The 13,347-nt window shown below is 35.8% G+C and overlaps 1 protein-coding gene across 1 annotated transcript in view; it reads right to left on the reverse strand.

The window, feature by feature from the left end:
* Window positions 1-13,347, reverse strand: part of LOC132546582 (MAM and LDL-receptor class A domain-containing protein 2-like) — a 154,458-nt gene that overhangs the window by 88,739 nt on the left and 52,372 nt on the right. Inside the window, exons 46-65 of the mRNA XM_060210303.1 lie at window positions 12,865-12,981; window positions 12,522-12,612; window positions 11,320-11,460; window positions 9,242-9,498; window positions 8,993-9,077; window positions 8,733-8,813; window positions 7,833-7,991; window positions 7,449-7,720; window positions 7,130-7,217; window positions 6,597-6,743; window positions 5,582-5,782; window positions 5,066-5,221; window positions 4,759-4,899; window positions 3,958-4,217; window positions 3,645-3,801; window positions 3,125-3,259; window positions 1,503-1,783; window positions 1,267-1,354; window positions 787-972; window positions 126-391 (exon numbers count right to left, since the gene is read on the reverse strand). Coding sequence (XP_060066286.1) covers window positions 126-391; window positions 787-972; window positions 1,267-1,354; window positions 1,503-1,783; window positions 3,125-3,259; window positions 3,645-3,801; window positions 3,958-4,217; window positions 4,759-4,899; window positions 5,066-5,221; window positions 5,582-5,782; window positions 6,597-6,743; window positions 7,130-7,217; window positions 7,449-7,720; window positions 7,833-7,991; window positions 8,733-8,813; window positions 8,993-9,077; window positions 9,242-9,498; window positions 11,320-11,460; window positions 12,522-12,612; window positions 12,865-12,981 — 3,309 coding nt within the window. The remainder of the gene's footprint in view (window positions 1-125; window positions 392-786; window positions 973-1,266; window positions 1,355-1,502; window positions 1,784-3,124; window positions 3,260-3,644; window positions 3,802-3,957; window positions 4,218-4,758; window positions 4,900-5,065; window positions 5,222-5,581; window positions 5,783-6,596; window positions 6,744-7,129; window positions 7,218-7,448; window positions 7,721-7,832; window positions 7,992-8,732; window positions 8,814-8,992; window positions 9,078-9,241; window positions 9,499-11,319; window positions 11,461-12,521; window positions 12,613-12,864; window positions 12,982-13,347) is intronic.

The following is a 13,347-nucleotide window of genomic DNA, read 5'->3' on the forward strand; positions in this document are numbered from 1 at the left end:
AGATCAAACGTTAACATGAGTTTGTCTTTGAAAGCCATGCCCCACAAGACATTCAAACAGGATCTTTATTTTTTCGATTTAATTTCAATAACATAGGATTGATATGAAATAATTTCCTGGCCTACCTTCTGTGAACTGTAGGAGGGGAGAGGTACATACTCCTGGAGCCATACATTTCCTTGATTACCACTTAGTGACCATATTGGTGCCCCAAAGCTGGGGTTGGATGAGTTTTGGACGGCATATACATTCAGAGTGCCCATGGTGTTGCCATACATATGGAACCAGAAGGATAGACATTGCTGTGAGGATACAGAAAATACTGGGGTCATCAGACGTGCGGAGTCGCCACGATGACGGGGTGCTGATGCCTCAATGTACATGTAGTGACCTGGAAACACAAAATAGACTTAAACTTCTGATACAAACAACTTTTATTAGTAAAATGCTGGAGATTTTGTGAAAAAGGTAGATCCACTTCGAACTTTATGATCAGGTATATTTTATACAAAACAATCAAACTTGTGGAAGTGACCTACTTAGTTCAGGTTAAGTTTTTATTCATTATTATGTATATTTCTGCTATTAAGGCCTTTCAGCCTTTTAGCAGACAACCTGTATAAGTGAAATTGTTCATAGTGAGTTACCTCAAACTCTAACTTTTGAAATAGAAGACAACCAATAAAATGAAAGTAACTGTGTTTCATTAAATATGATGTTGATCTGGTATGTACATCATCTATTCACAAAGTTTCATTCTTATATCAATGAAATGCCTAAGTGTACCTGATGATGTCCCATATGTGTGGTCATTGCTCGGCCCAGTATATCGTGAGGTTGTTGCCAAACTTTTCCTTGTCCAATCAAAAACATCTGTAGTTTTGTCTTGCTGATAGTTGCAAATGTTAACATTCTCAAAGTCACAGTTGATTGCAGTAGACAGTGATCCAGGATTAGCAGTGGGTCCTACAGCTAGAAATGTAACAATGTAGTAAAGTCAGACAGCTGACAGTGAACCAGTAACACAATGGAGCTTACAGTTTAGAAGTGATACAAAGAGGTGAATAGGTATTTTTTTATTGACACGTTTTATAATTAACATCACTCTGAAACAACTATTTATATTCTGTACATTTGCCTTCACACAGGTTAACATAGAGGAATTCACAAAACAATAAAATTCTATCACAACACACCTATTAAATACTAATCTACATTCAATTTACACTTAAAAATCTAAAATATTTAATGTCAAATTCAATATACCCGCAGAACAGCTGCCTGCAAACAGGTTTACATCATCTACAGCAATATCTCCAACGTAGTCGATTCCTCGAACTCCCTCAATAACAACCTGATAACAGAATAACCACAACTGTCATCCTGAAAATAACTCAGTTTGGAAAGGATGTTATCAAATCATTGGTCTTCTTTTGGTTACCTTGGCAAGCAAAAGAGAGCAAACATTACTCCTCCTATCTGAATGACAATCCAACACTTACATTCGTGACACTATGTGTTGCTGCGCCTCCTGGAATCTGAACTTGACCTTGAATCCACTGTCGTCCCTGGGTGCCTTGTCGGGTCCAAACCACATTTCCGAGGGAATTATTGTTGCTTTTTAAGTAAATGTTAAGAGCCTTGATGTGAGCACCATACATCTGGTACCAGAATGTGAAGCATTGTTTGATAGAACCATCTGTGACTGGACTAATCAGACGTGCCACATCACCAGGACGACGGGGAGACGAAGCCTCAATAAATACATAGTACCCCTGATTGGCTGGAAAACAATGAAAAGGATAACAGATACAAATTACACATGATTGAAACCTGTTTCAACATCCGTGAGAAGGATTATGACATGATAACTGCAGACATTAAACAGTGTTATTTTGCATGTAAATGAACTATATTAAGCCACTTCAGCAATTGTCCTTAGTAATCTACATAAAAACAGATTTATAACCACAATATTATTCATCAAGTATCAAATACTTTCAATAACACCAAGAGCCTACATAACCAAAGAATACTTAAGTGGTCTTTCTTCTTTCTACATAGCACTCCAGGTTATTGACTAGATATGCTAACTTTGAAAACTTTGTATGTTTTGTTTGCATAATAACAAAACTATGCATGTCTAAAGTGCCCAAAATCGCATCTTTTAAGCCATCATCCTCCCTTTAAACAAAGAAGATATTTTCTTGCTTAAATCTATATTCTTGGCTCAGGTATACTTTGTACCTGACATTGATTACATTGAATCTAGGTTTTGAAATGATATCACAGAAAGTTTGATGGACAATATACAATGTGTCTTATTCATCATTTACAAAGTACCAGAATACAACTTAAGGTCCATTTGTCTTAATGGATTGGATTAGTTTGTTTTATTACTGCTTGACGTCCTATTAACAGCCAGGATTGTTTAAAGACATGTCAGGTTTGGAATGTGGAGAAAAGCCAGAGTTCCTGTAGACAAACCACCAAACTGAGGCCAGAACCTGGTAACTGTCCCATGTAGGACTTGAACCCATGACCCAGAGGTGGAGGGCTAGTGATAAAGACAGTCAGATGCCTTAATTATTCAACCACTGCCGCCCCTGTCTCTTTATAGTCAGATAACGGTCATCCGAGTATAAAGCCCTATATGTAATATCACAGCAGTTATAAAAGGATTATAAAAGTTCCAAATATTTTAGTAGTAAATGTAAAAACCACTCCTTATTTAAGTTTCTTAAAATTCCCAGAGGATTCAAGCTCAATAGCACCAATGGAATCGAGAAGAAGATTTAAAATGTGTTTTTCAAGATGGCCGTCATGCCTGCCATATTGGATTTCAGACCAACTGGAAAAAATAACAACACTTGTTCAGGACCACCACAGGATCATTTCAGGTAAGTGTCAGCTCAATCCCAGAAGGAATTTAAAGTTTAAAATGAAAACATATTACAAAGGGCACACAAAGCACAACACAAGAAACACCATAGGTATAGACCATCCAGACTCTTTGAGTCAGATGACCTAAAGTATTCTTTATTTAATGGTGTCCACTACCGAATGTTTTTAAGTAGAAAGCATAATTATCGGTAAACAATAGACTACAAAATAAAACACTTACTGCCTTTGGTGTGATCAGTGGTTGGGCCAGTGTTTGCTGAGGAGGTGGGGCCTCGCTGACGTGTCCAATCAAAGTTGTCAGTTTTGTCTTGGGTCCAAGCACACAGGTTTGTCTCAAAATCACAAACATATGAAGCTGCAAATAATCATACACAAAAATAATTTCAAACTTTAGAATTTGTGAAATGGTTACTGTGTTCTTATTGATGGAGGTTTACTACAAATGAGCGAATTATTTTTACAATATCTCGAAATGTACAAATTCTTAGATAAATCAATTGATATATTTGATTTGACCATTCAGAGGTCTAATACAAAGTTATTTCATTGCTTTATCTTTTTTATATTAATATTGAAAGTTTATCCTGTGCATAAATTGGAATTTCCTAAGAGCTTTGATGTAGCTAGAATATGCCTACAAATTGAGGTATTTTCTCAGCACACTGTTGTATAAAGTTTGATATTTAGATGATGATTCCAAAGGAAGAGAATTGTAACCTCTGGACTGAAGAGACACTTACTTGGCGCTTTGAGTGTCTGAACAGTTGTGGCAGCTGGAGTCGTACTGACAGGCAGAGCACTTGATGGAGTCAATGTACACGGAGAGGTATCAAACATAAAATCATCAACAGCAATATCACCTGAATAACTGCTTCCACGGATACCAACCACCAACACCTGTTAAATGTCATATACACATTCATTTGTAACACATCATCTTGTCTACATCATGCAAATAATCTCCAATATAAATGACATGAGACTTTAGAGTCACCTTTTTTCACACTAAAACTTAGTATAATGGACATGTGATGTGAGATGTGAAGGTGTTACCTGATAGGATGTAGTGGTACTGCTGATTGGTACAATACCATTCCTCCACAGGTTGCCTTGGTTACCAGAGAGCTCCCAGATTTTAGTGGCATTGCCCCCTTGTGGTTGTTTCCATACCTGAAGAGTGCCAATGGATGATCCAAACATGTGATACCAGAAATGCATGCACTGACCAGGTGTAGGCTGCATGGTAGCACTCTGTAGAACTGCCCGGTCGCCTGGATGTCGGGGTGCTGAACTCTCAATATAGATATAGGTACCTAACAAATGAAAAATAAAAGGCAAATATCACAATTACAGGGCTATGTAATTACATTACGACACAAAATCAAAGCAATTACTTTTCATTTCACCCTAATTTACGTCATTTAACCTCACAATATCATCAATAGCCCTGCAATGTCAATATTTTTTGTGTCTTTATGAACCTAAATATTATTTACCACACAATTTTACAATTTAACCCACTATGTCATTATTTATCCCATATTCACATCTTTCACCTCTCTGTCTCAATATCATAATTGCCATTAAATGCCACTATTGATCCTTAACCTCATAATGAAAGTACTTGCTCTACAACATCACTATTTAACTCAAAATTTTCACGAACCCCATCATGTAATTATTCACCCCACAATATCACTTTTTCTCTCAATATTATCATTTACCCACTAATGTCATTACTTACTTGATAATATCTCTATGTTTTTTTTAACCTTTTAATGTAATTATTTTCTCCAAAATATCACTATTTCTCTTTATTTCATAATTAAGCCTGCCAGGACATGTGAGGTATACCATTGGAATTGTTGAGGGTGTGGTCAGCTTGTGGACCAGTGCCAGAACTAGTCGTTCCTCCAGATCCTGTGATCCAATCAAAATCATCTCCAGTATGGGCATTACTCCAGGTACACAAGTCTAGTTCGAAGTTACAGCTTCCTAAATAACAAGACGTAGGTATATACCCTGAGTTTAAGCTTGATTTTGTGTAATATTTCTGATGCTTAAAATAGTTTTAATTTTAATAACTTTTATGAAACAAAATTCACAGGTAACTAACCATCAATCTTACTAGAGATAAGCTTGCTCAGACATGGATACACACCTGCTGACGAGCAAGAGCCTCTTTTCACTGATACATCATCAATAGCGATGTCACCCACATAGCCAGACCCGCGGGTAGCTTCAAACACCAAATTGAAGGCTGGTGTGTTTGCTGCAACGCCATATGTTGCCTTTACCCAGCGGTTTCCTTGGTTACCTGTATCAAAATTAATGTATTTTTCTTTCAAAGTTAGAAATTGTGAGTAAAGTATTTGATGACAGAATGTTTAATCAGAGAGAAGAAATGCTTTTCCAAGTCATCAACTTCTTCATTGCTAAAAAACACAACACTGAAATGGCAAAGATACAAGTCTTAAAATTGATAAAAACAAGTGTGTTTAAATATTGAAAAATAAACAAACAAGAACATTACAATAAACAAAAAAAACCAAAACAAAACAAAAAACAGCTGGGAATGAAATGGGAAAAAATAAGTCAAAATAATCATCAACTACTTTCTATATATTAAAAAAAAACACTGATTGAGTTTTACACTGAATAGCACAAGTGTAATTACCTTGTTTAGTCCAGACTGGGTTTCCATTATTGCTACCATGCCGTAGATACAAACTAAGAGTTCCTGTCTGTCGCCCATACATGTGGTACCAAAACTCCACACAAATACTACTCTGGCCTGTAGATGGCTCTTGGGAAGATATGAGGCGGGCCACATCACCCTGATGCCTGGGTGCTGATGCCTCAATATACATGTAGTGACCTACAAAACAGGGGGCTCACAAAGTCACTTTTGCAGGCAGAGAGATGACAATTTACAAAATACACATTCACCAACAACAATAGGAGTGTGCATTTGACATTACATATCTAATTACCACTTATTTTATGACATAAAAATGATATTTAGAATATCACTTACAGTAGTTGCATCAAAATCAGACACCTTCAAGTATTCTTTGATTAAACTTGCTCCTGTAAGTTATATTGACTCAGCCTGTATCTTCTCCTACTAAGCCTGTATGTATGACAACTGATGTATAGTTCAGTACCACAGCTGCTATAGCCCCTCAACTCAATTATGTTAACGATAAATAAATATGTAGAGAAAGCTTATATTTCTTTTGTGTCTTTAGTTTAAAAAAAACCTTGTATAAAAATTGTCTATATGGAGTACCACAATCTTTCAATACTTGTACTGTACAGACTATTATGAATATTACATCAAAATTATCAGTATGATAACATATGGACTTCAAGAGTATAAATCTAAAAGGATTTTTTGTGATATTCAGGTATTTTATTTGTTAAAATGTTTTAGAATTTTTATTCACACATATATTGGTTATTTTGTATTTGACTGTTCAATATTAAGATAAGAATTCCATGAATATATTAAAGGCAATAATCAAATTATCAGTACATATGTAATATAAAACTTAGGGACGTTTGATTTCAGTCAATACTCGTAGTCAATATTTTTCAACCGCGTCACTATCATAATACCATATCATCAAAGGTCCTGACAATTATACAACTCCACAACATTAATTCTGTACCGAAGGCATCCTTCATACCTCTAGAACTACCATATGTGTGGTCATTGGATGGTCCAGTGCCCCTAGTGCCAGTTGATCCTGTCTTTCTTGTCCAGTCAAATATGTCTGTCTTGTCTTGGGTGTAGCCACAGATATTAGCGTTCTCAAAGTTACAGCCATTAAATCCTGTAGGTCCTGTACCTAGATTCAACAAACAATATTACCTCACACACATCAATACAATATATAAATGAAATGTTTTAAAACTTTAAAATCAAGAAAAAAGTTTTCAAACCTTAAAATCAAGAAATAAGAAAGAGGAGGTACTACATATATTGAATTATTTAATCATTTCACATAATTTTTTGATAAGAATCATTTTAAGTGTAAAATCTTATTCAATTCAATCATGCGAACATTGAGAATTTGATGTGAAATATTCCATGTCATTGAACATCTCACATATTGTTTCAAGTGTATGACACAGATAATTCAAACGTCAAATTCGAAGTTGTTTTAAATATAACATTTCATTTCATGAGTTAAAGGTTCATGCACGCAGTCATTATTACCTTGCTGACAAGATCCATCTGCAATTGACACATCGTCTACAGCAATGTCACCACGGTAACCATTCCCATATGTAGCCTCCAGAACCACCTTTAGAAAATCAACATAAAAATAGAGCCCCTCAGACAATATAACAACAGGAAAAACATACAGAATCATTCAACGTTGTTAGAATGGGGGTGTGTCTGTGTATGTGAGTAAGTTGCTCTAATGAAAGCGAATCAGACAGATTGATCCAATTATAACATTTCATAACTCGGAGTGAAAGTGTCCTGGAGACACTGAAGTATAAAGGGAGATTACTCCAACAGTATTCCGTACCTGAAATGGGACAGCTGACACAAGATTGACATTTGCCTGTTTCCAAGCTTGTCCCTGAGTTCCTGTTCGGTTGAAGATAACAGAACTATAATGGATGCCAGTCTTCATGTAAACATTAAGAGTACCTATATGGTCACCATACATGTTGTACCAGAATGTGAAACATTTCGGAGCATTGGCTGTAGACAGGGTCACAGTCGGGCTAATAAAGCGGGCCTTGTCACCACTTTGTTTTGGTGGTGATGTCTCGATGTAGTAATAAGATCCAGAGCCTATCAGAAGATAAAATTCAGAACAATAAGTATCTTCAATCACCTAAATACTAGCAATAACAATTATCACATTATTTTTTCAATCCCAATATTGAAGATGGCAAGAAGAAACAATTAGAATTAATTATCTGACCTGTATGATCTGATCGAGGACCAGTGCCAATGGAATTGGTTGATCCAGACTTCTTCAGCCAATCAAATGTATCTGTGGTTTTATCTTGTGTCCATCCACAAGGTCCAGCATCGAAGTTACAAGAAAAGGCTCCCGGAACTAAAGCAAAAATCACAAAACAATTTCATCTAGAAATAATTCGAAATAAAGTGAAGTACCATATAGAGGTAATGAGTTATATCTGGGGATGTACCATATAGAGTTAATGAGTTATATCTGGGGATGTACCATATAGAGTTAATGAGTTATATCTGGGGAAGTACCATATAGAGTTAATGAGTTATATGTGGGGAAGTACCATATAGAGTTAATGAGTTATATCTGGGGAAGTACCATATAGAGTTAATGAGTTATATCTGGGGAAGTACCATATAGAGTTAATGAGTTATATGTGGGGAAGTACCATATAGAGGTAATGAGTTATATCTGGGGAAGTACCATATAGAGGTAATGAGTTATATGTGGGGATGTACCATATAGAGTTAATGAGTTATATGTGGGGAAGTACCATATAGAGTTAATGAGTTATATGTGGGGAAGTACCATATAGAGTTAATGAGTTATATCTGGGGAAGTACCATATAGAGTTAATGAGTTATATCTGGGGATGTACCATATAGAGTTAATGAGTTATATCTGGGGAAGTACCATATAGAGTTAATGAGTTATATCTGGGGATGTACCATATAGAGTTAATGAGTTATATCTGGGGAAGTACCATATAGAGTTAATGAGTTATATCTGGGGAAGTTGATTCATCAAATGGTATCAGTCCTGTCCCTACAGGTACAAAGACTGGAATTGTTGCTGGTTTGTAGATCTACTGGTATTAAGACTTACCTGAAGTTGATGCTGGCGTAGTAGATCCACTGGGTGGCATGGTTCCTGTCTGATTGACTGGTTGAGCTTCACTTGGAAGTACTGAATGAACAAATTATCCTTTTATCTTTCACAGCATATGACATAAACAGTTACATTCTATTGTGAAGGTTAAGATTTACAGGAAATATACAATATAAGATTTGTGATAAATCATCATGTCCATCACTTACAAATCTCCCCAATAAACATAACATGACATTAAGATCTGCGTTACTCACTGCCACAGAGGGAGTTGGAGACAAGCAGATCATCTATGGCAATGTCTCCTGCAAATCCATTTCCTCGTAAGCCTTCAATTACAATCTACAGGCAAAGAATAGTAAAAATTAATTCAGGTAATGTTGTCATCCAGATTTTATGGATTCTGAATTATATATGTCACTGAAAACAAAATACTTAACTTTTAATAAATCTAAAGTGCACTTTGTTTCTTCAGACTGAAATGAAAATAAAAAGTACCAGTTTACCTTGTAAGCTGTGGTTGACACAACTGGTGCCTGACCATTTATCCACTTATTGCCGTGGTCACCACTGACTGACCATATGGTCCTGTTTCCTCCACTGATGTAGCTGATGTAGACAGCCAGTGTGCCAATGTTGTGGCCATTCATATTATACCAGAAACTGAAACATCCTGACTTAGTAGGGTTAAAATTCTGACTCAGCAGCCATGTGCGATCACCTTGTTTGCGGGGAGCTGATGCCTCCAAGTAGAGGTATTTACCTGCAAGTTACAAAAATGTCCTGGTTTATTTGCATGGGGGACAAAGGCGTTCGGTTTACTTGTTTCTCTCTTGGTCAAAATTTAGGTTTTGATTTATTTCTTATGTTTTTATGTGTGTTCTATAGAACATTGTCAGTTCATGTATTTATCTGTGTTTTATAGAACAGTGTCAGCTCATGTCTTTATCTGTGTTTTACAGAACGTTGTCAGTTCATGTCTTTATCACTGTGTTTTATAGAACAGTGTCAGTTCATGTCTTTATCTCTGTGTTTTATAGAACAGTGTCAGTTCATGTCTTTACCTCTGTGTTTTATAGAACAGTGTCAGTTCATGTCTTTATCTGTGTTTTATAGAACATTGTCAGTTCATGTCTTTATCTCTGTGTTTTATAGAACGTTGTCAGTTCATGTCTTTATCTGTGTTTTATAGAACGTTGTCAGTTCATGTCTTTATCTGTGTTTTATAGAACATTGTCAGTTCATGTCTTTATCTGTGTTTTATAGAACAGTGTCAGTTCATGTCTTTACCTGTGTTTTATAAAACAGTGTCAGTTCATGTCTTTATCTCTGTGTTTTATAGAACAGTGTCAGTTCATGTATTTACCTGTGTTTTATAGAACAGTGTCAGTTCATGTCTTTACCTCCGTGTTTTATAGAACAGTGTCAGTTCATGTATTTATCTGTGTTTTATAGAATATTGTCAGTTCATGTCTTTATCTCTGTGTTTTATAGAACGTTGTCAGTTCATGTCTTTATCTGTGTTTTATAGAACGTTGTCAGTTCATGTCTTTATCTGTGTTTTATAGAACATTGTCAGTTCATGTCTTTATCTGTGTTTTATAGAACAGTGTCAGTTCATGTCTTTACCTGTGTTTTATAAAACAGTGTCAGTTCATGTATTTACCTGTGTTTTATAGAACAGTGTCAGTTCATGTCTTTATCTGTGTTTTATAGAACATTGTCAGTTCATGTCTTTACCTGTGTTTTATAGAACAGTGTCAGTTCATGTATTTACCTGTGTTTTATAGAACAGTGTCAGTTCATGTCTTTATCTCTGTGCTTTATAGAACAGTGTCAGTTCATGTATTTACCTGTGTTTTATAGAACGGTGTCAGTTCATGTCTTTATCTGTGTTTTATAGAACATTGTCAGTTCATGTCTTTACCTGTGTTTTATAGAACGGTGTCAGTTCATGTCTTTATCTGTGTCTTATAGAACATTGTCAGTTCATGTCTTTATCTGTGTTTTATAGAACATTGTCAGTTCATGTCTTTATCTGTGTCTTATAGAACGTTGTCAGTTCATGTCTTTATCTGTGTTTTATAGAACATTGTCAGTTCATGTCTTTATCTGTGTTTTATAGAACAGTGTCAGTTCATGTCTTTATCTGTGTTTTATAGAACAGTGTCAGTTCATGTCTTTATCTGTGTTTTATAGAACAGTGTCAGTTCACGTCTATACCTGTTGTTTATCAAACAATGTCAGTTCATTTCTATTCAGTACTTCTCAAGAAATGGTGAAACCTTCATTAATTCCTAGAGACAAAAATCTCAAATTTCTGCAATCAAGGGTTAATGAATGGTGGCCATTTTGAAAGTTGCATTGATCTAAATCTCACACAGGACAAGCTATGGTTCTATGATGTGGTACTCACTAAAGAAGGTCCTGTCTCTGTACTTTGATCCAATTTTGAAAAAAAGTGACAAATTCATTTTCTAGATGCTCAATAAAGCTTCAATTTGGAATGTGGAGGATGTGGTCAGTAGAAGGGACATGTAATGAGCCTTCCTGTTCCTAACAATAATACTAAAGACATTCTGACCTGCAGTTGTTTGGAGGGTGTGGTCCACAGAGGGGCCAGTGTTCTGGGAATTTGTGACACCAGAACTCTGCTTCCAGTCAAAGTCATCACCAGTATGGGCATTACTCCATGTACACAAGCCACGCTCAAAGTTACAGGCACCTAGAGACAGTAAACACAGGTAACATGACATAAAAGTATTAGCAATAACAGCAAGAGAATCAAAACAAACTAAAAACATGCAAAATAATAAACAAGAGAATCAGTAGAACTGATGCATGTTCCTGGAATAAACGCTAGTTCCAAATGGGCTGATTATGCAAAAGAGAATTATGGTTTTTGTACACTGCACTTCTACTTATCAAGATCTATCCTGAACACTGCACTTCTCCTTATCAAGATCTATCTTGTACACTGCACTTCTCCTTATCAAGATCTATCCTGAACACTGCACTTCTCCTTATCAAGATCTATCCTGAACACTACACTTCTCCTTATCAAGATTTATCCTGAACACTGCACTTCTCCTTATCAAGATCTATCCTGAACACTGCACTTCTCCTTATCAAGATCTATCTTGTACACTGCACTTCTCCTTATCAAGATCTATCCTGAACACTGCACTTCTCCTTATCAAGATTTATCCTGAACACTGCACTTCTCCTTATCAAGATCTATCTTGTACACTGCACTTCTCCTTATCAAGATCTATCCTGAACACTGCACTTCTCCTTATCAAGATCTATCCTGAACACTGCACTTCTCCTTATCAAGATTTATCCTGAACACTGCACTTCTCCTTATCAAGATCTATCTTGTACACTGCACTTCTCCTTATCAAGATCTATCCTGAACACTGCACTTCTCCTTATCAAGATCTATCCTGAACACTGCACTTCTCCTTATCAAGATCTATCCTGAACACTGCACTTTTCCTTATCAAGATCTATCCTGAACACTGCACTTCTCCTTATCAAGATCTATCCTGAACACTGCACTTCTCCTTATCAAGATCTATCCTGAACACTGCACTTCTCCTTATCAAGATCTATCAACCAGATACAGGAAACATTTCCCTTACTTCAGTAAACACTGGACCATTTCCTTACATAAATAATAAATAACATTTCCCCACCTTGAGAAATACAGCAATCCTATTGTAACCCTTATGAAATACAGGAACAATTTTCTGAATTTGAGACACATTTGAATCACTTTCTTACCTTGAGAAACACAAGGACCATTTTGTATCTGAATATCATCCAAGGCAATATCACTTAAGTACCCACTCCCACGAACAGCCTCAAACACCAGCTGTCAATACAGATGTGAAGTCATGTTATGTGAAATTGAAAAACAATGTAAATTCAATTAACAATATCGGAATAAAATGAATATTCTTACATATTTCAGAACATTTGATTAAGGTTGGTAATTTCAATAGAACAGAAGCTCTTATAACACAACCAGTAGAACATTTAGGTGTGGCATTTTGATAACTACACCAGACAAAAGAAACAAACCAAAACAGAATATTTATACATTTGTAGTTTGGTATTTATTTACCTGATAAGGAAGAGTGAGGCGACTAGATGCTAGTGTCACCTGAGCCACGTTCCACACATTGCCTTGGTTACCTGCCTTTGTCCATACGTTGTTGCCAAGAGTATTTTGTACTTTCAGCTGTAAAAGATTACATTTGTCTTTAACCATTTCAGATCAACATTAAAGTATAGAATCTGAACTTTTTAACTACTTAAGAAAAACATTAATGTATCAACTGAACTTTTTATCTATGAAGGTTAACATCAATTTACAGACTGATCATGACCTTCACCTTGTTACCACAGGGGCTAACACCAAGGTATACAATGACCTTCATTTTGTTACCACAGCAGTAAACATTAATGCATACAGTGACCTCCACCTTGTTAATACAGGGGCTAACATTAATGCATAGAGTGACCTTATAACTACTGTAGGTTAACATCAATATAAAGATTGACCTTCACCTTGTTAATACTGTGAATTAATATATATATATATTAT

The sequence above is a fragment of the Ylistrum balloti genome, unplaced genomic scaffold, assembly GCF_031769215.1.
Source record: "Ylistrum balloti isolate Yb309-2 unplaced genomic scaffold, AGI_CSIRO_Ybal_v1 Utg369896, whole genome shotgun sequence".
Taxonomy (NCBI): domain Eukaryota; kingdom Metazoa; phylum Mollusca; class Bivalvia; order Pectinida; family Pectinidae; genus Ylistrum; species Ylistrum balloti.